The sequence below is a fragment of the Temnothorax curvispinosus genome, unplaced genomic scaffold (assembly GCF_003070985.1).
Source record: "Temnothorax curvispinosus isolate PA1 unplaced genomic scaffold, ASM307098v1 QBEX01015383.1, whole genome shotgun sequence".
NCBI lineage: Eukaryota > Metazoa > Arthropoda > Insecta > Hymenoptera > Formicidae > Temnothorax > Temnothorax curvispinosus.
In genome coordinates, this window is record NW_020225163.1 from 131,838 (window position 1) to 159,598 (window position 27,761).

General features: G+C 41.0%; 2 protein-coding genes across 7 annotated transcripts in view; one reads left to right on the forward strand and one right to left on the reverse strand.

Annotated features, from left to right (window-relative positions):
• Nucleotides 1-24,403, forward strand: part of LOC112465602 (MICAL-like protein 1) — a 77,699-nt gene extending 53,296 nt beyond the window's left edge. For 3 of the 5 annotated variants that reach the window (XM_025033208.1, XM_025033209.1, XM_025033207.1), the window contains exons 2-12: nucleotides 509-803; nucleotides 6,394-6,572; nucleotides 12,744-12,832; nucleotides 19,717-20,028; nucleotides 20,967-22,342; nucleotides 22,423-22,645; nucleotides 22,895-23,230; nucleotides 23,388-23,523; nucleotides 23,606-23,834; nucleotides 23,928-24,040; nucleotides 24,117-24,403. In XM_025033208.1, coding sequence (XP_024888976.1) covers nucleotides 652-803; nucleotides 6,394-6,572; nucleotides 12,744-12,832; nucleotides 19,717-20,028; nucleotides 20,967-22,342; nucleotides 22,423-22,645; nucleotides 22,895-23,230; nucleotides 23,388-23,523; nucleotides 23,606-23,834; nucleotides 23,928-24,040; nucleotides 24,117-24,304 — 3,333 coding nt within the window. In that variant the 5' untranslated portion in view covers nucleotides 509-651 and the 3' untranslated portion in view covers nucleotides 24,305-24,403. Of the gene's footprint in view, nucleotides 1-508; nucleotides 804-6,393; nucleotides 6,573-12,743; nucleotides 12,833-15,681; nucleotides 15,736-19,716; nucleotides 20,029-20,966; nucleotides 22,343-22,422; nucleotides 22,646-22,894; nucleotides 23,231-23,387; nucleotides 23,524-23,605; nucleotides 23,835-23,927; nucleotides 24,041-24,116 lie in introns of those variants that run through there. The other 2 variants (XM_025033210.1, XM_025033211.1) reach the window with 2 other exon arrangements.
• Nucleotides 24,404-24,415: 12 nt separating this feature from the next.
• On the reverse strand, nucleotides 24,416-27,379 carry LOC112465605 (protein-lysine N-methyltransferase EEF2KMT). 2 transcript variants are annotated; one of them, XM_025033222.1, is made up of 5 exons: nucleotides 27,164-27,379; nucleotides 26,939-27,082; nucleotides 26,019-26,207; nucleotides 25,758-25,851; nucleotides 24,416-24,656 (listed from the first exon to the last, which is right to left on the reverse strand). In XM_025033222.1, exons 1-5 carry the CDS (start codon nucleotides 27,254-27,256, stop codon nucleotides 24,547-24,549), a joined length of 630 nt encoding a protein of 209 aa, XP_024888990.1. In that variant the 5' UTR covers nucleotides 27,257-27,379; the 3' UTR covers nucleotides 24,416-24,546. The 2 variants fall into 2 exon arrangements, with proteins under 2 accessions (XP_024888990.1, XP_024888989.1); XM_025033221.1 differs by having other exon boundaries at nucleotides 24,420-24,656; nucleotides 25,356-25,851.
• Nucleotides 27,380-27,761: the final 382 nt, after the last annotated feature.

Here is a 27,761-nt window from a genome sequence, read left to right on the forward strand (position 1 = left end):
CACTCGTTGCTCACGTGGCACGCAGGCTCCCGCTTTCACGTTGCGCAAAACATCATTCGGTCTCCAACCGTCAACGAACGGCGCTTGCGATTTTTACAGCTCGCAATCTTCCTCCTTCCCCCCCCCCCCCACCGCCCCGCTATCCTAGCGGCAGTTTTCGAGAGCGGCGTCGCGGCCCGTTACGACAAAACGCACACTCGATCATCCCGAGCGGCGCCATCGATTTGCGGAGACACTCCGCTTTTCTTCCTTTCTTCTTCGCTCTTTTTCCTCCCTTTCCTCTCTTTTGACATTGTCTAACCGCGACAACCGTGACACTGCAAACCGTTCGCGAGAAATGTCTGGGAAAATATCTCATATTATTTACACGTAACAGCAGCCGAATCGCGGATTAATCTTAGGATGTATACTTAATTAACGTTCTGATCATTTCGTTACTATAACAAATAATACTGCACATTTATAGCTGCAAATCTATCATGCGAAAAAATTTGTTTCTCTTTTTCAGAAGCCAAACTAGTATTATTGAAGTAATCGCACTAACGATATAGAGGCCATAGAGGAGCAGGCCGAGTGAAAGAAAGGTCCGTGGCCGCTAAAGGAAGTCTCTCTCGCAAAGCGAGAAAGGGGAAAAAGGAAGCCGTAAGCACGATGGGTGAGAGACGCGGTACGAAGGCGCTGGAGCTTTGGTGCCGTCGGATAACCGACGGTTATCCGGGTGTAAACGTGCAAAACATGACCACCTCCTGGAGAGACGGGCTTGCCTTCTGCGCCATGATTCATCACTTTCGGCCGGACCTCATGTAAGTTTATAGCGAGTATGTAATCGCCGTTGTAACGCGGTAAATATCTCCGGAAAGATATCATCTTACACAGATAACGACGCGAAAGCATATTTTTTCGTTGTTTGCCGAACGAATTTTATAATGGTGCAGGGTACTCTTTCGATAATATATAATATTCCGTAGGAACGATCGATTCCAGTCGTCGATCGTATATACTCTTAAAAGTGCGATTTAAACCACACGTTGCTCGATTCTTGGCGCGACTTCAAATTGCTCTTGTTAAGCCGATTGTCTCGTAAATTAAGCGAGAGAGAATTCCCGAGTGTGTTCGCGCGCGTCTCATCGTCCGACTTGGCTGCGTTTCATCTTAATTATGCGTAAATTAAGTAACAGAGAGCTCGAGTCCTCACGCGTCTCGTCGTCCGATTCGGTCATATCTCATCTTAATTATGTGCAGTTCGTCGATTCTCACCGAGAAGATTTCTCGATATGAATATTTCGACACGATTCGGTATTTAAGGTATTAGATTTTAGATATTAGGTGTAACAAATAGAGGTGTGAAAAAATTGAGAAATTCACGGACCTCCATGTCCAAATGCGTTAGTACTCGAGGAATTATTGAGATATCGCGGGGGAATCTGGGGATCGCAAAGATGCAAAGATCCGGAGATTCCGAGGCATCTCCGGACGGATTGTCCTCTTCATAGTAATCCCAGGATTTCGCGTCGCCGGCGTTCAGCGACGAAGGGAAGGTCCTTCTAAAAATAGAAGTTCAGTGAATTGACGATCGATAAAGCAACAGCAGAGTCTGCACCCATCACACGGAGGATATGCTGTGCCCCGGTGTTTTATAGGTGATAACGGAATGCAGCCAGAATTGTGTCGCGTTATGCAATATGAGATCAGCGGCCCTGCAATGCATCCCGAGATCCTCGCATGGAAATATTCTATTTTTGATCGATTAACGTTTTCGAAACGTTTTTCTTCAAATTACAGTTTGTCGACGATACGTTTTACCCACTTCCATATTGCATAACGCGGCCCAATGTGTTATGGAAAGTAACCTACTTTCTTTACTGTCCAGATAATACACGCTGACAATTTGCATTCTTTCAAGGAATAATAAAGTTAATTAATTTCAATTTAAAGTTTCAATTTGAAAAAAAAAACGAGAATCTCCAGATGTTAACGTTCGACTTGACATTTTTTCTTCCGCATATATTAGGGGTATTCAAATAAGTTAAAGTTTAACGGTTTGACAGGTTATGTCGGGTTAAAGTCGAGTAAAAAGTTAATTAATTAACTTTGGGCGCGTTACTTTTTAAGGTTATGCAAAATACATAAGTGACTCATTAACCTATCACATTAATCTTTGGGTTAAAAGTGTAAAAATTAACTTTTTACCCGACTTTAACCCGACATAACCTGTCAAACCGTTAAACTCTAACTTATTTGAATACCCCTATTATTCTTTTCGGCGCATAATCAATAAACTAGGGTAAAAAGGCAAGACAACATCGCGGACATCCATCGCAGAGATTTGTTTTCAAACATTCATGAAGGCTAACGACATCTCGAGCTTTCCTGTTTCCTGGCGGCCGTCCAAATAAATATCTCTTGCTAGTCGAAAACGTCTAATTATTATCGCGATCGTTCGATACTTTAAACGCGAACGAATAAACAACGCGAACAAAAATACATTTGTGCCATTGCGTGCACATTGCCAAAAAAATCTTGCAAAAGAAAGCTCGTGCGAGTTACGCACATTTAATTTTTTAATAAGATTAATAATTTTATCACCTACGACTCGAAATGTGTTGAGGCTAAACTGCGAAAAAGTCTGCGGCTTGGATTATTGCCCGTTGTACCTCGATACGTCGTGACAAAATGTGTTCTGTTATAGATTAAGTGGCGTTTTTAAGGCTCCTGGGTAGTCACCGCGGCCATATTGGATTCTTACTATCGAGGCGAGGAAAACACCCAATTTTGTTGTGCATGCCATTTTCAAATAAAAAGACATTTCAATAAAACATCACTATAGATAGTTTCAGAACACTTCCGAAATTGGCCGAAAACTACCCTTTTTCCTCGACAATAAACAAACAGCCATAAAACGAAGCCTAAACATACGGGAAAAACAGCCGTTTAACGACTATCGAAAGGAGATGAAAACGTTCCTTCCGCATGCAAGTCTTACTTTTCGACCAATTTTACGACTTTCACGAATACGTTAAACGTTAGAGCACAAGCACAGAGTGAATAATAAAGAAATACCATGCACAACAAAATAGGTTGTCAACATGTCACAAAAGACAGAATTCTCCATTGGAGAGAGTTCTGATTTCTGCCGCGACGGTACGTCGCCACCGTCAACGCAGAGTTCTCGGCTCAGGGACCAGGAGCCTTAAGAGAAATGCACTCTTGACCGTCGAAACAAGAGACCCTCGGCCTTTCTTTATTGACTCTCTATAAAAAGCCTCTTTGTCCTGGCTTTTTATCGACTTTATTTTCCCGAAAGTATCTAATTCTATTCCTGACACTTGAGTTTGTGTCAAGGGTAGAATTAGACACTTTCGGGGTTTGATAGACGCAATATATGCCTTTATCTGTTTCAATATTTATAATTAAATGGAGAATGTTGTTTTTAAATAGTCATTTGAAGAGACATATATAAATTTACACGTTTAAAAAATTGCGTCTTTAAGAAAGCGACCTTTTAAGCGCCTTTTTTTTGTAGGGAAAGATGTTTGTTCGTATGAGAATTCCTTCTAGAACTTCGCTTCAATAGTCAAGGTCTCACGAAGAAGGGAATTCGCTTTTTATCGCGAACGAAAGGATCGTTGCGAGGCTATTCTTCATTTCTCCTCCTCTTATTGTCTCGGTCAGTCCGGCAAAATCTACTCGGACGTAACGGCGGAGGGAGGCAATAAAACAGCGAGAAGTTTTCTTCTATTACCTTCCGTTCCCGTAGCTGAAACGAAATTTTCCCCTTTCTCCTCGCCTTCCTTCCTCGTCTCCTCTCAAAGCGAACTTCAGAACTTCAGAGTTATTTTAACTTCCGACAAAAGACAAAGAGATTCCGTGTCGCGATGCGTATAACGCTCCTTAATGGTTATTGTCTAAGTATCTGTCTAACAAGTAAGTATGAGGTGATTGAAAATTAAGAAGATCGCGACTCGCGGTGGACCTTTTATTGTCGAGCAGCTGAATTGAAGAGCCGGGTAGAATAACCCGGAAGAGGAGTATCACGTGAGAATATCTTGGCGATCTCTGACGAGGAGGCGCGAGTGAAAGTAAAACCGACAGGTGTATACCTAACCGATCGAAGAAGAATCTGCACGTGGCGGAGAGGAGACCTTTGCGCCTTTGGTGAAATTCGTGGGGTTACGTTAATTCTATAGATGCGCGCGTTAAAACGCGGGGCAGCAAAGGATAGGTGCGAAAATTTATGGGCATAACGTGGAGCTGTGTTGCGGTTTGAACTTTCGCTCGCTCGCTCGCAACATTGCGTTCAAAGCTGGACGGTTGATGCCGCGATATATGCAGCTCTGAACTATCTCTACGGAGTTCTGTTGGATATCGTTCGTTCAGTCGTGCGATTTCTCATCCGATGTGTAACGTTATCGCGCTAGAATCGCGTTCCTTAATAGCTGATCTCGTTCTTCCTGTCGTAATTTTACAAATGGAGTCTCGCGAAATATACCTACGACGATTAGCACCGAATGGCGCACGCGCGCGTGGATGAAGTATCACTATTAAGCCGAAAGACGAGTCGTCAACTCGCGTAGGTTTTTTTTTAGGCTGCAATAGGAAGAGATGAAGATGAGAAGGACGGGAGGATGAGAATGAAAAGGATGGGTGTGGCACCGGTCTGGTGGAACTCTGACTCATCGTGACCTCCCAGACGACCGCCCGTCGTCCATCAAATCCCGAATTTATCGCGAGTCGTGACGAGTCAGGAGTTTTACTGCGGGAAATTATTAGAGAATGTCGACGAAGAAACGATACTCCGTTGTATAGTATTATCGACGGCACTCTCTCTCCCGCGGATACATACGCTCGAGAGAAATGATCGCGCAAACACTTGATATATGCATATATATATATATAACCTAGAATTTCACGTTGCTTCGATCCGTGATAACCACGACGCAATTTCACAATACTGAATTGTCTGACATAATTGTAGGCACAATGCGCGCTTGCGAAGAATGAGTGACGTGTCGATTTCACGCTCTACATAAATCGTAACAAAAGTTTTACATCCGCGTGGGTTTGCTATCTCGCTATCAATCGAGCAGCCGAACTCGAGCATCGAACAGGTGCTCATCTTTCGACCTAGAATTTCAAGTACTACTTCAACTACCGAGCAATATGCGGCCTGTGCATATCGATTTACCTAAAAGTGGAGCACTCGTATAGTAGCCCGGGACAGTCGCGAAAAAAAATGGGTATCATTGTGTGCCATAAAAAGGAGAAGTGTCAGGAGAGTAAATCGTAATTCTGTATGCAATAATCGTAAATTGCGGGAAAGATATGTCCGCCGAGATAAAAGAGCAATATTATATTTTCGGAGTTTAAGGTTTCTAGTTACGACTTTCCGAGGACTTGAGCTCCCTTTTTAGGACTTTTGATCCCGAGTCACCTGTTTGAATCCCTCTTTGAATAGATCCTGGGATGCAGGGAAAATTTTGTCGGCAATATCAACGACTTTATTTCGACGAGTCGGCACTTATTTGCAATTGCACCGACAGCTTTAGCTTGGTAACGTTATCACTCAATCAACCATTTCAGACAGCCGGAAACGGTAGAGCATCTATGCGGAAACAGTGATTTTCTTAATTTAGATTATTTCCGTTTAATTAAAGTTTCATTACATTTTCATTTCTTCATAAATAATGCATGTCTCGATAGACGGCCCATTTCGATAACGGGGGCAGATCCGTGGCCCACGTGCGAGATGCATTACACATTCGTGGCACCTTTTCAGTCATGCGAAAATTTAACTGCGTTACATTCCCCGATGCAATCTGCTAAATTCGCCTACGTATTTCCGGCATATTTTGTTATGTACATATTTTGTCATGTATATATTTCGGTATACATGCCGCTGACAGCACGCTGCACACTCCGACTTCAATAACTTAGAAAATTACAAATGTGTCGCAGAGAAATCGTTTGCAAAAATCATAAAGTGTTTTTTTTTTTAAATCAAAGTTGTGCTTTGTTTCTCAGCGTCACATCCGTTGCTCATTTTCATTTTATTAAGAGGGATATAACTGCGACGGATTTCGCACGACCGTCCTTTCTTTAATAAAGACCGGGCATACTTAACCGCCGTCGTTTACGACTCACATATTCAGCAGCGGCGGTTATTTATACTTGCTCTAATGAAAAAAGCGATTCTCACCATACACGCCCACAGGATAATCAGCAATCTGATTTATTCAAGGAATCCTTTTTACACATTCGACGTTTTATCGAGTGGCCTTCGGACGCGGAATAAATGTGGCCGAAGAATCGCGCCGAAGTAACCGATAGCAGAAGATTAATACTGCTTAGCGAGAGATAAAAACTCAGGTCGTCCCACTTCGTTTTTTGTTACAGCGACTTCAACAGCCTGAACAAGGACGATGTGTACAGAAACAACGAGCTGGCTTTCAGAACGGCCGAGCAGCATCTCGGGATCCCTGCGCTCCTGGACGCCGAGGACATGGCGTCCTGCACGGTGCCCGATCGATTGTCCATTCTCACCTACCTTTCGCAATTTTACCAAACTTTCGGAGGTAAGTCCCGTCGCGAGACTTTCTTTGTCGAGAGCGGGCTGACTTTATTAAAGAAAGTAACGCTCGCATCGTGAATCGTCTCAGACGTCTTATTACGCGAAGAGTAAACATTCCCTAACTCTCGGAATGCGTTGAAAGATTTAATTAAATTCATTCCTCGATTCGAGTTTGCTCGCCGTTTGCTGCTATTGAATTCTCGAACTGAAATAATTTAAGCATACCTAACATCAGCGGCTGCATTCGGCTTCATATTTTTTTTCAGAAGATATTTGAGTCTGACGCAAATAAGTACATACGTCGCGAATAGTCTGAGGAATACACGACGATTTTGGTGCTAGTTTTTGTTTTCAATCTCTGGCTATCGACCGCTTTTTTCATCTCTTCCCTAGTCTAGACGACTCTATCGACGAGATACAATCCCGTCGGAAAAAGTACATCACAGCTAAAGATTTTTTTTCTCAAAGGAGCGTTCTTACACTCGTAGTCGACCATCGCGGTGTCTTTTATATTATTTAACGCAAATTTTACGAAAAGAAATTTTTATACAAACTTAATTTGCGTAATTCACTTTACCTTCATCGCGAAAGATTGAGCTTCATATAACTTTTATCGAAACTATATTATAAGATTATAAGACCCATACAATACATAAACGTTGAATCAAAATCTCAAAAACATTTGCAATATTGCATCCACATTGCAAAATGTATATTCAACGTTGAAAATATATTGTACAAACGTCTAATGTCCTCTGAATTACAATGTTTTGTAGACGTTGTAATTCATCATTCAGCTTTATTAATGATTATCCTCTGATTCCGATACTTTCTTTTTGCCTATACTTGTATATAACACGTCTTTATAGTGTTCAAAAATCTTGTAATGATATATTAACTGGCAAATATTAAAAACAATGCAACAACAATTAAAGATGTATGTCGCTTATGTCAAAATAATAACAAAATAAAGCTGAAATTTACAGAGATTGTGCACTTATATATCCCAAAAATCTGTGTTAAATTTGCGATTGATTGTCCGACCCGTTTCTGAGATATTTGATTTAAAAGTTACAGAAATTGTATATATATATAGATATACTTCCCATGTAAATATCATAATATGTATCTCTGCTCATGTACGGTAAAAATGAATGAAATTTTTATGGTACACTTCTATGACATCGAGAATTGCAATTACGGATTTTTAAGATTTTCTGGTTATATTTTTTTTTTTTCAATTTTTTAATGATTTATTTAAACAATATCAAGTACAAAAATGGGACAAAATTGCGATTTTTACGCTTTTTCTGTCCCAATGATATCATGTTGTTTATGAATAATTTCTGAGATTAGCTCTACACTGTTTAATCAAGAAAACAAAATTATACTATATATAGCTATCTGACATACATCTTTAAATTGTTATATATTGATTAACATTGGCCGCGTTTAGCAGAACATATTTTTTTTACAACTATTGGAAATTTTCTCAGTTCCGATTGGATTATTCCCTTAGATCTAAAAGAAGACCCTCGGATTTTGTTTCGCTGGGGGCCTGCTTTTATATTCACCCTCAACTAAACTTACGAGTTGGTCTTACCGTCATACCGCCTAGCGGCATCGTTGCGAATAGCACGGAAAGATTGATAATTTGTTCAATGCTGTTTCAATGTTGTATATCAATATAAAGAATTAATGTATAGAAGAATCAACACTTAAATTCAACGTTGGAAAGATATTTACACTTCAATATTCAACATTGCAACGTCTCAACTTTTGTTTCAAATTTTTGTGCTGTATGGGAGAGCCCGGGAGAACCAGTAAATTCGATTTTACTTTATACGCACGATTACAAATTTCCTCGAGGCAAGCGATGTTTCGCGTCGTGTCTCTAACTATGACATCTGTGATTCCGAGAAGTGCGGGCTGCGAAAAAAGCGTTCTATCGGCACACACATCACGTTCGTTTTCAGGTTGAAGTCAGGCGAGTCCGATCGACAGGCGTGACGTTCGAAACGTCGCAACGCATTAATGTCTCGCATGTTCGACACGATTGCGCAGCCCGTTACCAAATGGGCCAAATAGGGCCGCGCCGATTGCTCTCGTGTCAGCGATTGGTTTCTAGCTTTCTCCTCTTCGCGGAGCGGACCGGCGTATCTCTCGCACAATTGTCCCCTTCGATTAATATCACACGCGTGACGTCTGTCGCGGAAGTTGCGCTATATAAGGTCGATATCTGCCTCGACAATGCGAATCTCGGGACGCGAAGTACAGAAATTCGTTTGAAATTAATTTTTTTTTCTCGATCAACGATTTCACGACGTGGACGTGATATTTCGATGAAATTTCTTTCGTCCCATTTAAGTTACGACGCAACGAGTATCGCGGCTTTTGATCTCCTCGCACTCCTCGTGAGCGACAACGCGACGCAGAGCGGCGCACAGTGGGAAATTCCGTGCTGTTTTTGGACAAAATTCTTGTGACAGCACAATTTTTAAGATATCCCGTTGATTTTTTTTTTTAAATGCTCAGGAAGACTTGTGCATTAATGCAGTACTGCGGAAATATATTTGTCGCACAACGAAAATTGTTAAACATAGAGTGCAATCCAGTAAATATGAAATTCATGCAAAAAACGGTAATTCCTTCATAGACACAAGCTTCTAGGGTATAGTTTAACCGAGATGGATATCATTTTAACTATGTTTCAAGTCGTTGATAACAAATTCAAGCTTTAAATTTTAAAATTAATTTGTTTAAACAAATTATCTCAAAGTAAGATGTTTTATAAATTTTCATTTCAAAATCTGTGGATACAATTACATACAAAAAACATAGTAGGCTTTCAAAGTAATATCTTTTAGATCCAAATTGTTAATAATAATTTACGATTATTTTTTTAACCTAAAGTATAATATCTCCTGTATCTTTATTTAAAGGAATTAACGGAAGATCATCAAGCGAAATGAATATAATTTTCATGATTTTTGATAGCTGATTACGAATTCAACCTCAGAATTGCAAAATTAATTTGTTTAAACAAATTTATTTAAACAAATTATCTGAAAATATTTTTTATGAATATTTATTTCAAAATTATTCTGCAGATGTAATTACATAGAAAAAATAGAAAAAGCCTTCAAAGTAACACCTTGTAGATCTAAATTGTTAATAATAAAGGTTGATTATTTTTTTATAATATCTTTTATTTAGTATTACACAATAAATACCGCGTCAAGGTAACAGTAATAAGAGGGGTTTTTTGTGATTTTACAATAAATATTATACAATAAATATATATTTGTATAATTTTCTCTGAGTTTTTGTTTAATGATAATAGTAATTTTCTTTTATGATTGACTGTCTTTGGTTATCGTTTTTAATATTAAAAGATATAAGCCCCTTAACCGCGTCAAGGTAACAGTAAACGCATAAAATCACAAAAAACTCCTCTTATTACTGTTACCTTGACGCGGTATTTATTGTGTAATACTAAATAAAAGATATTATAAAAAAATAATCAACCTTTATTATTAACAATTTAGATCTACAAGGTGTTACTTCGAAGGCTTTTTCTATTTTTTCTATGTAATTCCATCTGCAGAATAATTTTGAAATAAATATTCATAAAAAATATTATTTTTAGATAATTTGTTTAAATAAATTTGTTTAAACAAATTAATTTTGCAATTCTGAGGTTGAATTCGTAATCAGCTATCAAAAATCATGAAAATTATATTCATTACGCTTGATGATCTTCCGTTAATTTCTTTAAATAAAGATATAGGAGATATTATACTTTAGGTTAAAAAAATAATCGTAAATTATTATTAACAATTTGGATCTAAAAGATATTACTTTGAAAGCCTACTATGTTTTTTGTATGTAATTGTATCCACAGATTTTGAAATGAAAATTTATAAAACATCTTACTTTGAGATAATTTGTTTAAACAAATTAATTTTAAAATTTAAAGCTTGAATTTGTTATCAGCGACTTGAAACATAGTTAAAATGATATCCATCTCGGTTAAACTATACCCTACAAGCTTATGTCTATGAAGGAATTACCGTTTTTTGCATGAATTTCATATTTACTGGATTGCACTCTATGTTTAACAATTTTCGTTGTGCGACAAATATATTTCCGCAGTACTGCATTAATGCACAAGTCTTCCTGAGCATTTATAAAAAAAAATCAACGGGATATCTTAAAAATTGTGCTGTCACAAGAATTTTGTCCAAAAACAGCACGGAATTTCCCACTGTGCGGCGTCTCGTAAAAAGCAAAGGAAACTTCTGACGACGTTTAAGTCGTCGTTTTTATTGGTCCCGCTGGAGCTCTGATTATCAGAGGCGCAATTAGCCCGGCTGTCCGATTGCGGGCTAGCTTTGAAAATTTGAGTAGCCACTTGTTGAGCCGCCGCAAGATTTGCATTCCTTTTTCCGCGGCTTTTTCGCCGTTCCCATCTCAATCGGAAAATAGCTGCCACTATAACGGCATTGACCTTTTACGTTATCGTTTACAACCACTTGTTGAACGAACGTTATTGCGTCGTCCTAGCCATTGTTATGATTTTCGTTCGCCTTTACGGTAACAAACGAGTCAAATTCGCCTCGCGAATTATACGCGACGAGTATGCCTGTCAGGCAGGATTTCACTTTTTCAGCGTGTACGTAAATGTCTTTGGTTTATTAGATGCCGTAATTATTGAAAGGATCGAATTTATCTTATCCCACGAAAGAACGATGCTCATTTAAGAGTTTCTTAAAGAACGAATTAGCGATTCGATCCTCTCTTCATTTATTAAAGCGCTGTCCGCGATACGTAAAACGCCTGAAACTTTCGAAAGCTAAACTTTAACGGTAAATTCGAAGGATATATGTATAAGTATTTCATGTATCGCGATCCTTTTTCCTCGCCGACCTGCGTCAAGAAGATTGGCGTGAATTATTCGATTTCCAGCTGCCGGGTTCGCGCTCGCTTTGAAACCCGGCGGCGTTTCGTTACGCAAAGTGTCGATGTTATAACGTGCTTCTCGCGTCGTGATCTCTAATCTTTTCTCTCCACTATCCCTCTCTCCCTGCTCCGCAATCGCGAGAACAGGCGCGATTTGCCGAGGATATCATTTGTGCTTATTGAGCTCTACGCGTCGCTAGAGACAAGATATCCGGCGGCGATGCCGTAATCTATTAAAAAGTTCATCTTTTTCCCCAGCTTCTAATCTCACGGAATTCCAGTCTCCCGCAGATTAACCGTACCGTTAACCTTTGAAAGACGGTTAATCCCGATCGGATAGGAAGACGATCCGTTGCATTGTATAATAAATGCCCGCCCGGTTGCGAATTAACGTGAGGACCTATACCGTTTCCTGAAATCACTACCTGCAACGAGGAAATTACCACATTGCTCGGTAGTCGACGTCCTGCTCGCTTTATAGCTACATTAGGCCCCGCGCTCTCGCGGTCGGGATTAGACTTGGCGTTTCTCTCGGGCGGACGGACGATAGTCAGCGGAAGGTGGAGGTACACTTATCGAATCTTGCTACTACAGAGGATACTCTGTGAGCGACTCTGTACTTAGAACGCGTCGCGCTCAGCAGTATCGCGCCGGTAATAAAACGAAAGAATATAGAAACTGAGATAAATAAGCTTTCTCGAGCTGATTATTATAAATGCATTTCGCATTCCCGTCTCTCATACATTGGAAGGAAGGCTACGCGGAAATGTGTCACGTGAATTTACACGTTGGATCACGTAGGTTGATCGGCACCGACATAAATAAGCGCGTTTATACAAACGCGCCGAGTTGGACTTTTCTTCGTACCGCCTTGCAAAAAAAGTCAATATTGTCTTTCAAACGGAAGCATATTTCCGCTACTCGTCGGCCACAATAGCGGTACTTTTAGCGCTCCGTGCATAAATATTCACCCTACGAAGGATACTTCTACAGGACGTTTCATAAATTACGTCGGCACAATTCATCGAGACAATTGAAACGAAACAGCTACCTCCTCTTCAAACTTCTCGTTAAATAAGCAACTTTTTGTGCTCCAATGTTCTCTCGTAATTTAACTCATGTTTCCTATTAAAAGTTATTATTTTAATATATAGAAACAAAACAATTGTTAATAATAGAGGATTGAAGAAAATGTTTTAACGTTTTGTCTCAGGATCTTCGCCCAGCCGTCTGGCGACGAACAGAACGACCGAAACCGCTGACGAGAGGATCGCCCCTGTTCCGGAATCTCCTAAACAAAAGGTACACCATGATTATGATTACAACACGATCAATCAGTCGGTCAATCGATCGATTGAGGCAGACACGCTTCTCGTAACTTTTTCTTTTGCCCGGCTCCCTCCTTTAATGAACGACATTGTGTAATTTTTATACGTATAGCAGTTTCGTACGTATCGCGGGCTTGGAAGTTCCCTCAAGCTTTTCCAGAGCGGAAAACCGTCGCGCGTCGTAACACGTTGAGTACTCCTCGTTAACTTACGCAATCGCGAGTCACATTTGCCATACGAGATAGCTATTCTTGTAAATCTTTTTATTCTGTTGCGCGTTTTATCTATCGCAACGAATGGGATATCGTGAATTAGCAACGACCGGACGGACTTTGTGAGCCACAATATGTTTACGTGGCTTCGACGCCACTCAATGTGTTGATAATCATCATCTTTCCTCTTTCTCCTTTCTTCTAATTTTTTTCCTTCTCTCTCTCTTTCTCTCTCTCTCTCTCTCTCTCTCTCTCTTTCTCTCTCTCTCTAACCACGTATTCATTGCGAGACCAGTCGACCCACTTTGCCATTCATCTTTGGGCGTGCGTTTTAGTGGCTTCGAAAAAAAATCTAATTCGGATTTTCCCCATGCTATAGATCGCAGCCGAGAGTCTTGAGGAGAGACCTCGAGCGGTGTATCGCCCGTTCATGCGCGGTTTACCTTGACACCGGCGTCATTCCGCGTTGCAACAACAGCCAACAACAAATGCCATCGCCGTTATTGCGTTTGCGTAATCACGCGCGCATTATCGATACACGCGCGAGTGTCCCCCTTTTTCTACCTTTATACACACATATACACATACATTCGCCCTTTTTCTATTATCATCTCGCTTGATGATCGGTCGAACATGAAAGCGTAGGCGGGAAGAGATAGGTCTGACGCTCGTCCACACAATCGCACACACATAGTGACACACGCGCACGCTAAATAGACGAGATCGATTATATTTTTGTGTCTACTACATTTCAGGATCCATCAGTTTTACATGTTCGAGAAAATTGATAGCGATAGATGGACATAGTATTATGCAATGCGCAACTATGCTGTTTGCCTTACGTGAAAATACTTTGCACTCTCGGTGGCTTATGCCTTCTGCAAATTATTAATTGCGACCGCTCGTCGATGTATCAAAAATGTGTTAGTTTTATATGTATTCGAAGCTTGTTCTTGTGCAAGTACGAAAGTTTGTGATGTATCTACTTCGTTTGTCATCTATCACCTTTCGTGAAACGAAACTTTTCGCGCGGCATCCTTTTTTCCAGGCTTTCTTGCGACGAGAGTCGCAAAGTCGAATCGTCGCGGTCTCGTGACTGGCCTGCGAACTCTTCCGCATAGAAAACGACTCGGGAGACCCGCCGAAGGTCACGGAGCGAAGGAACCCCTAGGCGAAAAAACGCGCGGGTGGCGTACACAGTATCTGTCCGGGGACCCATTTAGTCGGTGATTTCGTGGCCAACAATGACTGCTTCTGTCAGTCATGCCGACCGCCTTCGTAATCCCGATTCCGGACTCTTCGTCGTACTTACCAATGTCCGCTATTGCTACCTAGATACCGATACGAACGATTGTCCTTAATAAGCGGTTGGGAGAACGCTTTGCATTCGCCAACGGCAGCGAGTACACGAAAGAGAGACAAGTATCGCGCGTTGGAGAATTTCGGTCAAGTGAACTGCGGGAAAACGGGATTACAAGGAAATGTCCGTCCAATTCTTACGTTGTACCTCCAGTAACACCGATCGTTATCTACTCCGCTTTCCTTCCCCTGAAACCCTTGCGCCTCGTACAAGCACGCGAGCGAATCTGTCTGGGTCGAGATAGTCGTGAGTCAGAAGTTACCGTTGTTCCGAAATGAGGCCTAATTTGCTCGCGAATTTCTTCAAGGTCCTATCGACAGCCGGCGGTGTTCCCGACTTATTTCCGAATAGCCGCCCAACTCAGTAGGAGAGTCCTACCAGGACTCGGAAAATGTTACTCGACTGGTTCGAAGTAGAAGTCACGCTAACGTAGGTCATATTTTGTTACGGAGTTGTGACAATTTCGATGACAAGACGGCGAGACCAGCGTTACGGCGCGTTAAGGCAAAGTTGGCGTGTTGGCGAACGGGTCGGGTATAAAAGTAATAGCGCGACGTTATTGCCGTATTACGAAACTCCGGTTTTGTTTCTGATTGTGAGATATACACGTTTCCGTGTATATCGAGTTCGCATTAATTATATTACTCTTATCGCGGGCTTCGTCCGTTCGCTTTCCTATCGAAGCTCGACCCACGCGCCACAATTTCCTCGCTCGAGGATCCGTCGGTCAGTCCGCTACGGTTGATCCGCAAAATTGCCCCCGAAAGATCGAAGCGAGGAACAATCGTTTTAACGAATCGTAATATTCGGTTTTACGACCCGGTTCGTCAAAAAGGAACGGAGGAACGAGTCGTGGAACGAGACGTGGCGTATTCGTTTTCGCGTGGGTCGAGTTTCATTCATTATGGTTCGCATAACTACTCGCCATAGTTAAAGCCGACACGCGTGAGTCACGCGGCAAACCCACAGACTGGTACGCTTATGCAAGACAACGCGCGGATCATCTATAGTTGACGTAGAACGAAAAAAAAATCGAGTTTTTTCTAAAAACCGCTCGGCGGATTATTCCAAAGCGCGGGGTGAAATAAAATAAAATTAACCGAAGCGAACGCCCGCAGCGTAAGTATATATCTTGTCCGTGAACCGACCCGCGGTGTTGAGTCAAAGTTCCCCGGGGAAACTGTCGCTCGTTCTCGCACTGAAACGCCTGTGTGTCAATCCCATCTCTCATCGTTTATTTTTGTTCTCCAGGAGGAAAGCTTGGACTTAATGGGGCAATATAAACCTGAAATATTCTGCTAGAAGGTAATTTCGCTTTGTCGTTATTTGTTTTGCTTGCCTATGGTTGATCGTTGTTGGGTAATTGCATGCTAGCATGCTCCAACACACACACATGCACACGTACAGCGCGACCATTTGATAACACATGGTGTGATTCGGAAGAGACGGGAGATTTAGGTATACCCGACTATTTTTTTTCTATTGATAACGGAAAAGGTACGTAGAAGTACGTGGAAGTAGCGCGCGGTTAGGCCGGATTCCAAAAGGAGGCGGAAGAAAAAGAAGACGACTGGTTTGCGAAGCTCACGCAGGCTCTAGACTTGACTCGGTTCTGCATGGGACAGCCGGAATGTCTTATATTACTACTCGTAGAAACTGTCACGTTTCCTCGTGTCATGCTAGCTAACGACACTGACGACAGTGGCATTATTTACCGTACATTTTACATTATTTTATTTTATTTTACAATATATGCGTAGACGCGGGTCGTTGTCTCGTCCAGTCGCCGGATCTGTTTGCGCTTCCTTCCAGCTGGAGAACAAATTCATGCCGCGCGGACTTTCCCGCGGGGAGAAGCGCAAGAGCATTGCGAATTTCAACGAGTTGCAGATACGAATCGTCATCACGGAAGTCCCGTCACGTTCCCCGCGACCGGAGACTCCCATCGCTCTGTCAGAATAAACCCGTGTCTCGGCGCGTTGCATTCTCGCATTTTGGCTACTAGCCGAAAGAACCCAGACAGCACCATATTCAAAATAGGCACGTAAGACGTCTTAAGGTCCTTCTACATCTATCGTAAGGTTAATCGTAACGCTCGTCGTAAGGCCCCGGACACACACTTTTTCGTAACAGTAACAGTAGGATTTCGACCAATCGTGTTACTCGATTCGGGAACGTATGGCCGTACGTTTTCGAATCGAGCAACGCGATTGGTCGAAATCCTACTGTTACGTTCTACGGAAAGTGTGTGTGGCCAGCTTAACAGCTCTACTTTTAGTCCCTGACATTCTGTTTCGCTATTTGGTGTTGTGCGACATAACTTATAACGCATTGCGATTTTATGTGTACACACAATGCTTACGATGGCCTTCTTTTCTTATGACCACGATTAAAGCGTTACGATGTAGATGGGGCTTTAAAGACGTCATTAAAACGTCTTAAAGATGTCTTTAAAACGTCTTATGTCCCGATTTTGGACATGCTGTCTGAATCGATTCGGAAGACAATCGATCACCATCAATCCGCCGCCAGCGACGTTTCGCGCTATTTCGAACGTCTCGTCGCAGCCTTGCTGAAGAGTGGTCCGCGATCGTAAGCCTCGACCGATGAATTTCGATACCGGAAACGATCATCCGGGAACGTCCGCGGTATTTCGGGACGAAAACGCGTATGTCCGTGAAGACCTCGCATCCCATGACTCTTGCGCGCCGAACGCTCGACTACCTCGTCAACGATTTTATATTTGCCTCATTTACAAAATCTATACGTTACAAAGCCCCACGAACGCCGAGGAATTAAGGTAATTAATCATGAGCGGCGACTCGCTGGAGCGCGACGTTCTATTTATATGTCATTGCCACTCGTTGCGTGTACTCAATGCATGCACACGCACGCACGCGTTCGCTCGCTCACTCACGCAATAGAAATCGGACGTGCGGTCATAGCAGCCTCTCTACCGCGAGTTCCACGCAGTCGAATCGTCGCTGTGTCGTTTCCCGTCGCACGAGGGATTACGGAGGTATACGGTAAGAGAACGTCGAAAATTCGCTCTTGATTTCTTTCTGTCGAAAACAAACAACGTCGGAAACAAAAGGCTTTAATTAACTGAGATTAATTCTCACGCACGGTAATTCTACGGCGTACACGGCGCGTAAAAAACTCGAGGCAGAGAGGTGCGACGAAGAATATCCCTAACACCAAATGTATTGTACATTCTGAGAATATCGTTCAGAGGATATCGTAAACTGTAAGATATTATAAGGATGTTCTCAGTACATTAAGACGTTCTTAGTATACTCTATAGATATACAGGATATTAATGCTGTTAGAAATATAACAACCCAAGACAGCACACATGCCCAAAAGCGGGACATAAGACGTCTTTTAGACATCATATTATAAGACGTCTTACGTCTCGATTTTAGACACGGTGCTGTCTGAGAAAATGTCCGGATTTTCAGTGGGGTCACGAGCGACGTGTCGTCGATAGTGTCGCAACGGCGCGGCGAGGAGCAAAGCTGGATAACGTCGCGCTTATCGCCGATCAAATTAATTAATCGTACGCTTAATGCCGCGTGAAAATCGATACTCGAATGCTCGGAGGCAATGTTTGCGTTCTTGCGAAATCGTCGATGCGATGCGCAGCGTTTTCGACACGGATCCGTTTAATTAGCCGTGAGTATAATCTCGTTACGAACGCGGCAAAAAAATTTATCGATTCTCGGCACGCTTGCGATAACGCTACGTTTAATAATGGGTTTATTAGTAATTGATATGCCCGCGATAACGCAATGTTTATTTAAACGCGTGAAAAGAAAACATTCGCGATAGAAATCGCGAAGTAAATCCTTTTTTTTTGTACTAACTCGCGATCGATCCTCGCTTTATAAACCGCCTATGGAAAACTCATGCGCAGGGGTGTCGATAAAAATTTAATGGGGGATCGATCTTGCGGTTAGCAACCTATCATCCATGCAATTTTTCAGCGAGAAGGATTAGCGTATGGACTTTCAGGGCCTTGGCACATAGAAAAACTTAAGCAGTAAGAAATCAGCGGTATGGATTCGCTACCGCTTAGGGCCGTTCCTTAAGTTCTTGACTGTGATTGGCTGATTTGCTTACTGCTTGAGTTTTACTGCTTAAGTTTTTCTATGTGCCACGGCCTTTATAGTCCTCTCGGCTGGATGACGTGACGAAAGATGCTCGGACGATATGTACTGATTATTATTCATCGCTTTTTAATTAAATCAGTTTTCCTTCCTTCAACATGAATCTCATTTACATACGGTGCGTAATAAATAATCGTTGATAAATTGTTCACAAATTCTACATTTCAAAGAGGGAGGAAGAGAAGGATCCCTTTAGGTCTTTTACGAATTTACGTTATATATCGAATAAATTTTTCTGTCAAGTAATGTCGGAATAATGCTCGATAAAACGTCCGTAATATTAGAATATCGTAAAATTTTTCAACGCACCGCCGAATGTTACTAGACCGCGAGAGCACAAAGAAATTTCGCCGAGTCTTTCTACGTCCTTACGTCAATACTTTGAAAGTTCAAAAGGAAATTCTAGAAATAATATTCGACACGCAATCGCCATCCCTTTCAATCCCAGTCCCGACGAATAATGTGCATTTCATTTTTCCGCGACAAAGATTTAACGTGACGCCCATTCTTTTCTTATCCCGGTCGGTCGCGAAGCGAACGTTCTCATTATTACGGTCGCATGATATACTACCACGTAACCATCCGTACCCGCGCGTTCTGTATAGAAGTCACACCGATTCGATGCATTATTGGATTCACCGGACACTAGATACATACCACGATAATATGAGAGAGATGTATGGCCGGCCGCTATTGTGGAAATTCGCTAGCTGTGTAAAAGGCCGACACATGAGTAGCTCGATATCCAATGGCTTGTTACAAATGCGCGACCTACAATTTGCCAATATTTATCTCCGCGGCTGTACGCTTTTCCGTACCGAAAGGGGAAAAGTGATTTCCGTAATGGAGTGATAACGTCGTAGAATTTCGCGCCATATAAAAATTCAATGCCTTTTAACGATTTATGAGAATCGCTTCGATTTCGGAGTAACTGCTGAGCGTATGCGAAAACTAATTTGGAGAGTGATCAAGTTTCCGATAAAATAACCGGTGATGGTGGCGGCGGTGATGGTAGGCGTTTGCATAAAATCGCCTGCACTTTATTTGCTACTACTGCGCTAGAAAACAAAAGAATAATGACGGTAGCCCCGACGATATGTTGGACCTGATAACGCAGGTGGGGTCGCGTTTGGGGATGCGGAGGGATCCATGCGCCGCATGCGGGCTGCCGGTCTTCCTGGCGGAGAAGCTGCTGATAGCGCGCGCTCCTTATCACCGTACCTGCTTCCGGTGCGCCCGCTGCGGCAACCAGCTGACGCCGGGCAACTACTACGAGACCGAAGAGGGCGAGTACTGCTGCGAGACGTGTCCGGACGAAGAGGAGACCGACAGCGTGCGTAACAAGTACGCCGATTCGGCGATGTCTGGCATGGAAATGGAGAGGAATGAACCGAGGCCGCTCAGCGACGAGGAGAAAACGGAAAGAAAGGTAAGTTTTCGCATTTTTGAGCTTTAACCCTTAAGGTGCATACGTGGGTCTACGGCGTCCGGGCCAGAGATATCTGCTCGAAACAGTAAAACTTGCAAGCCTGTCAAAAGATATTAAATAAACGACGTTCATCAAAATGACTATAAAATCGTCAACTACAATATATATAGACAGATGTTTCATATATTTTTTAAAGTACTTTAAGGTAGGAAAAAATAGCATTGAACGTGACAGACCCATGTATGCACTTAGAAGGTACCGAAAAAACGTATACATATTAAGGGTTAAATCCGAGTAGGTCTTCGCCTTAGAACATATATGTATAAATGGAAGGGGGAATTTAAGTGCCAAATCTGTGTCCAACATCGTGCGGTGAGAAAAGTGATGAGTCCTAAGCATCTGCAGTGCGCATACGCAGAATCATCGTTGCCATGGTTACCTATTTGTTTGGCAAGAGAAGGGTTAAGATGGCGCTTCTGCGTATGCGCATTGCGGGCGATTAGGACTTCTCTCTCGCGCAGTGTTGGACTGTGTTGGACGTTGGACGTAGGCAGACACAGGCTTGTTCCACGGGAGGTATAAACAATTCCCCTTCGAGTTACATATATATATATACAGGGTGAATTTTAATGGATGTCCCATCCTTTTACCATCAATACTTCATCGAGCATCCTTTTTTTGATAAAGAGCACTTCTTATATAGAATAATTGTTAAACTTTACGTCTTCGTTACAAAATGCAAAAATTTTTTTATATATATAGAAAGAAAATTGAGACAAATTGGCAGATGACAATTGTGAATGGGACATCCATTAAAATTCACCCTGTATATATATACACATACATACATACATATACATACACATATACCTATACGTTTTAAGGTAAGTATTCGCCATGAGGAAAAGTCGATTGACGAAACTTCGTTGTGTGCGCAGGGTGTCTTGGAGAACGCAGCAGTGCCCGATTTGATCTCCCATACGTCACAGATGCGCAAGAGTTTTATGACCAGCCATCTTCTTTCCGAAAAGCTTGATGAATATGCCGCGAAGGACATCAAAATTGACTCAGATCACGAGGAAACAAAGAGCAGGGTCGGCTCGGCATTCCCAGACGACGACGAGAACGAGGAGGAGGAGGAGGAGAATGATGATGATGATGATGATGATGAATATGATGACACTATTGATGATAACGATGGTGGTAATAATGAGGAGGAGAAATCTCGCTCTGTAACGAATTTTCCAGATGTGAAAGAGTTCAACGTTGAGCGATATGATGTACATAGCGCGTTAAATAGCTTAGACATTAGGAGCGACGAGGATCAGCGATCGACTGCCATTTCATTCCATGACATAGGTAGGAAAAGAAGAGAGGAGGATACCAAAGAGTCGCCAGGACGCGCCGGTAAACGAGCCAATCCCGAAACGAGACTGTCGTTGGTTCAGAAGAGACTCCAAATGTTCGAGGCTCAGGACAACGTGCGACTCAGGGATCACATTGATAGGACGGATCAAAGCAAGAAAAGAAATGCTGTGACTCAGGATGTCACAATGGTTCAGGGCGACTCCTGGGACCTGTCCCCGGACGTTCTTCCGGTAAATGAGGAGGAACATCCGGAAAAGCGGCTCGAGGAAGATTTGATAACTAAAAATACTGATAAACGTAAAAACAGTTTCGAGAATGTCGGCATACAGCGAGAAGAAAACTCGAAGATTACAAGTAGCGAGAGAAACGAAGAGAATTTCTCAAAGGATGTCGTACGGGTGAATAACGGAGAAAAGCTCGATAAAGATGAGCATCTTGAGAATAGTTCGAAAGTCAGAAGTATCGAAAGACGAAAGGAGAGCTTCGCGAAGGTCGAGCACGAACGAATCAAAGACAATGAGACAGATGAGGAGCATTACATTGAGGAAAGTGCCATGGGAAGCAGCGTGCTAACCGCGAAAGGCATCAATTTAAGTGGCAACGAGGGTTATCCGGAAGACCTGAATCCTTTCAAGAATGACAAGGAAGACAACGCCGTGGAGGGCAAACCGCGGACTTTGATAAACAGCTCTGGGAATAACAAAGTGTCGACTAATCCATTCGACAGCGAGGACGAGGACGTCGAGGAATTAGAACCACCTAAACCAGCGGCGAGGAGTAAACCGGAAAATCGGGGAATGTCCGTGACCAAGCGGGTCCTGGCTGCGCCGCAAATCAATCTTAATCCATTTTCGAGTGACGAGGAAGAGGAGCACGGCAGTGACGAGGAAAGGCGAGACAGAACACCGCCTGGAAATGTGCCTGTACCGAAACCGCGTACTATCAAGTACGTTTTGCACTTTATTCTAGCAATACTATGTGCAAGAGTATTACGTTAATAATCTCTTTTTATTGTTATACGAACAGGACCACTCCCGAGGTAGGTATACCACGGAGAGTCGATTTGGATCGTGGAGGCGTGTACGCATCTAATAGTTCCTTAACTAGCTCCGAATCAACTACAACTCCCGGTGGGACATACAGGAAGAAAAAACCTGCGCCGCAGCCACCGGTCGCGAAAGAATTGTTTCCATCTGAGCAGCGCGAGTCGCCTATACTCAAATCATCTAACAGTACATTACCGTATCACGTAAGTCTTAAAATATATCGTTTTTTCAATTTAGTTGATTTTTTGTATATCTTATAATTAGTTCATAATCTAAAATTTGACACTGAAAAAATTTGTTATGTACATATATATTATATATTATATATATTATATATATATATATATATATATATATATATATATATATATGTATTACATGTTATAATACACATTATATATGTAAATTTAGGGAAAAAAGTATTTATTGTTTGATTCTCTCTCGCAATAAAGGACTCATCGCTTCGCACAACACCACGAGCTCGAAAAACCAAACCGGCTCCTCCACCGCCAATGCCAACCAGCACACCTTGCAATATATCGATCGGTAGTGCGTTAAGTTTTGATGAGTCTCCCATAATCAAGCTTGGTGGCGATGATCGTAACTTGAACATGTGGGAAGATCAAAAGACAAACAAAGACGAGGCGAATCGAAATAGACAGAGTTTGAGTACCGTTTCGTGCACCGACAGTTCCTCCTACACATCTTACACTGACAAAAGCGTGCAAGGAAAGTGGAAGAGGAAAAAGGGACCCGCCCCACCGCGACCAATTCCGCATAGGAGAAAGGTAGATCTTATCTTTCAGTGTAAAACGTGTTTGTTACGTAAACTTCATACAGATTTCTTCGCGTAAATTTTTGGACATTAAGATTCAAATTTCTGATAAAATACATTTTAAGGGTATATAAATAAGAAATGAGATGCTACATCGTTTTTAATTGCAGATCAAAGTGGTATCTATGAAAGACGTGAAATTAGAACTAGATGAGATAGAATTGCAACAGCAAGGCTTAGAAAGACAAGGTGTGCGATTGGAACAGTTGATACGAGATAAATGCGAATCTGGACCTAGAGCAGACGGTAAGGAACGCATACGAAATAAATACAAATAACGTATTATAAAGATGTATAATTTACAATTAATCTGTTTAATTGTTGACAGATTCGTCGCTTGGTACGGACGTGGAGGAATTGGTTTTAGAGTTGTTCGCATTAGTGAACGAAAAAAATGAATTATTCAGAAGACAGGCCGAATTAATGTTACTACGGAGGCAACAAAGATTAGAGGAAGAACACGTTGAAGTGGAATATCAAATACGATGTCTTATGTGCCAACCAGAAGCTACTAAAACGGACTCTGATAAACAGAGGGAAGAAGCATTAATACAAAGGTAATTTTAGAAAAAAATATTTTATGAAATAAATATTTTAAATATTAATGTAGCGTGAGAATGTATAATGTAAACGCTTTTCTTTTTTTCTAGGTTAGTAGAGATTGTAGAGAGAAGAAACGAAATTGTCGAATGCTTAGAGATGGATCGTCGAAGAGAGGTAGAAGAGGATAGAAGCATAAATAAACATATGGGTTTATTTGCTGGTAAACAACGTGATGATAAATGTATTAATGTAAAATACGATGTAAACTCTCATTTGAATTGGCATTTGTCTTTCAGCGAGGAACAAGAACGAGCTATCAGGCAAAGACAATGATTCTTCTAATGCAGGGAAGACGAAAAAGGGAAAAACGAAGGAGAAAGTAAAAGAAAAGAAGTTAAAAAAGGCCATGAAAAAGGATGCCGACAAGGATGTGGATGAGACTGAAGTGAAACTCAAACGCCATAGTAAGAGAAAATGGTTTTGAGTTGCGATAGTGTTAACAGTTAACGAATACGATAGATATATAAAATATTTCATATTTAATACTTTTATATATATTTTTAACACTTTGTTATTTATATATATATATATAAGAATTTATGCTAAGATTATTAATAAAATCGCCGTTTAATTGCTCCTAGCCTAATTGTTTCCTAATTACATTATCTATAATTATATAAATGCTTGCATAATTTATATAAGTAATTAGCAGTATCAAAATTAATGTCAAGTCTTCTGAAAAATCTTCAATATTCGAACGGGCGCGTCAATCGATTGTATCGTCGGCATAGTCCATTTTAGTAGGCTACATTCTTCAAAAGCAAGATCATAATTTCCTAAAACGAAAAAAAATACTCAATTTTTTGGCATTTGAATTTTCCCTCCTATAGCCCTCAGTTTTTTAACTGTACTCGTCGCGGCCATGTTGGAATGTGACGTCAGAAGTGAGAAATGACACGTTGAAAATTCTTGCGTAGTATTTCCAAATAAAAAGATATTTGCTTAAAATAACACTACAGATTACTTCGAAAATACTCCGGGTTCAGTCTACCCCTTTCCCTTGACAGTTAATAAACAGCCGTAAAATAAATGTAATACGAAATCTAGTCATGCGCCTGCGCACAAGCCTGCATCATATCATTCGTTTTACGACTGTTTAATTAACTGTCAAGGGAAAGAGGTAGACTTAACTTCAACTCGGAGTATTTTCGAAGTGTGCTGAAGTGATCTGTAGTATTATTTTAAGCAAATATCTTTTTATTTGGAAATACTACGCAAGAATTCTCAACGTGTCAATTCTCAACATTTCTCGCTTCTGACGTCACATCTCATGAGATGGGGAAAGAGCCCAGGGGCCGTATTCTGTTCCGCTAAAATCCGCTTACCGACAATTGTCGGTGTCGTTGCGCAGCTTTTACACGATATAAAAAACCTGCGCAACGACACTTATCGAACCGACAGTTGTCGGTAGGCAGGAACGGAATACGGGCCCTGGAACCTTAACTGTCAAATGTAAAATACAATGAAAAAAATACCTAAAAGCTCCAAAAACTGTGAAATAGTGTCTTCATTACGAATTATTGCTGCGATAATAGCGTAATTGCTTGACGTTAAAAAGTGCCTTAATCCTGATGTTAATGAACCAAACGAGTTGTTCTCGTACAGAATATCGGCGGCAATAATTATGTCGGGCTGTGACGAACCTTCTGATATATATTTATCAGTATCCTCCCATTTTAAATCTATTACTTGAATGTCGATTTGCTCGTATTTTAATTGCAACTTTAGTCTTGACGTTTCAGATGTCTTCAATAATTTGCATCGTTCATTCAATAAGAAATTGAGTTTTACATTCTCGCATAGCATGCCTAATACTGTTGGATGGCAATCGGAGAAAACGTATTGCTTCGGAGAACATACACTAATTACGCTCATACCAGTCAATCCAACTCCACAGCCAAGTTCCAATACATTTTTTCCAAAAAATTGTCCTTTGTTTTCTGCGCACCATTGACTCAAAACTACAGCACCCTGTTAGTTGCAGCTGATGTAAATACTTGACTTGAATAATTCTTTAGAATATTCCTCAAGCAATTTGAACACTGTCAGGAGAAAGAGAGCGAGAGGGGGGAGGGGGAGAGAGGGAGGGGGGGAGAGAGAGAGAGAGACCATAGAGAAAAATTCTAGAAAATAAGTACCTGCCAGCTACATAAGCCTGTAGTTCCTTCAGAGATTAAATTTATGCTTTCCTTTAACGTAATGCAACTCAGCGTTCCATTTTCTACTAAAAAATGACGATAATGCACAGATTCTTCATATGGCAATGATATTAATCTACAATACGCTGCATATAAATCATCGTGAATCTCATTACCGTCTTCCTCTATCTACATGTGTGTAATAATAAGAGAAAATAGTTTTGTGTCTTAATGTACGAAAACAAGTTATACAAAATGTTCCCGAGTTAAACGAGTTCCCAAACTTGTAATATAAATTTAGGATCTCAAAACAAGAAAACTTTTTCTGGAGGTATGCTCATAAACGCTTCGTTCGAGGTATTAACTTCTGAAGTTACCCAGAACTATTATGAATAAATAATATCAAAATAATGGTTTATCCTCTTTACTGCTTTACAGTAGTCAAAATTTAAGTAATAAATATCTTGTTCAAAATAATTTAACATCAATAAATTTTTAGAGTCGAGTGTTCTCGAGCAAAAAGTGTATAAAATACCTGTTAATAACCTTCAATTTAAAACGGAAGATAGTGCAGGCGTGCAAAGAACTTGGTCTCTCATCGATAGATACAAGGTGATAGACACTTTGTGTCCGGACTAGAAGCCATCATTTTAAACAAAATATTTAAGAATTAATTTTGATTACTGTAAAGCAGTAAATAGGAAAATTGTTTTAATTTTGATTACTGTTTAGTAGTAAAAAGAATAAATTTATATTATTTTGAAATTATTCATTCTTAATCCTGTAACTTCAGAAGTCAGTATCTCTTGAACAAAGTGTTTGCAAGCATACCTCCTTTTTTCTTATTTTGAGACCCTAAATTTATATTTCAAGCTTGACCGTTTGATCCGGAAATACCCTGTATATTTTAAAAATAATACCTCTTGCATAAGTAATTTCAAAAATGATTTCTGGTATGAGGTTTTTATCGGATATCGCTTAATCAAGTCGTTATTTATCGTATTATCCAAAATTTGTTTTTGGAGATCTAAATCGAAACCACAATTATCCAATGCGCCCAATACCTGCAAAACATTTATTTATATTGTCAAACTATTATGCAATCACAAATAGTGAAATATGATAACAGGTAGTGATATATGTACCGTAAAATCCATTTTAATTAATGCAGCACAGCAAAGAAATTGCTTTGTTAAATGATTTACGATATCAATACCGTGATTCATGTCGCTATCCATCAGTTTGACTCAGTTTGACTTAAAAAGAAGTTTAAAGGCAGCTGGCAGGCATACACATTTCTCTGTTTAGGTTATACTAAATAAAAGATTGGATTGGGTGTATCGTGTATCTAGCAGCACGGAGCACGACCGCTCACTTAGCCGCTTGTAGCAATTGAATGATTGGGCGCGTTCAGCAGAACAAACCGCTCAGTAGCAATCGAACGTGATTGGCTTTTACTTTTAGACCCAACCAATCAACGCAGAGTGTTGATAAGACGACACTCAACAGTTGTGTCTGCTGAACGCGCCCATTGGTTTCTTATCTTTGAATCCAGCCAATCACACTTAATTGTTAATTAGCGGCTCAGTGAGCGGTCATGCTCTGAGCCTAAAGCCCGGTGTCCACGATGCAAGAACTGTGTCCAAGTTTCGGTTTAAGCCAATAAAACTGCTACTTTTCTGTAAGAGCTGCAAGTTGATTGGCTTAAATCGAAACTTGGACACAGTTCTTGCATCGTGGACA

Coding starts and splice junctions, on each gene's coding strand:
- LOC112465605 (XM_025033221.1), bottom strand. CDS start 27,256: ATGGATAGCGACATGAATCACGGTATTGATATCGTAAATCATTTAACA. Junction 27,083..27,163: donor TAATTAAAATGGATTTTACG/GTACATATATCA, acceptor AATGTTTTGCAG/GTATTGGGCGCATTGGATAA. Junction 24,657..25,355: donor ACAGTTTTTGGAGCTTTTAG/GTATTTTTTTCA, acceptor TTTTCGTTTTAG/GAAATTATGATCTTGCTTTT.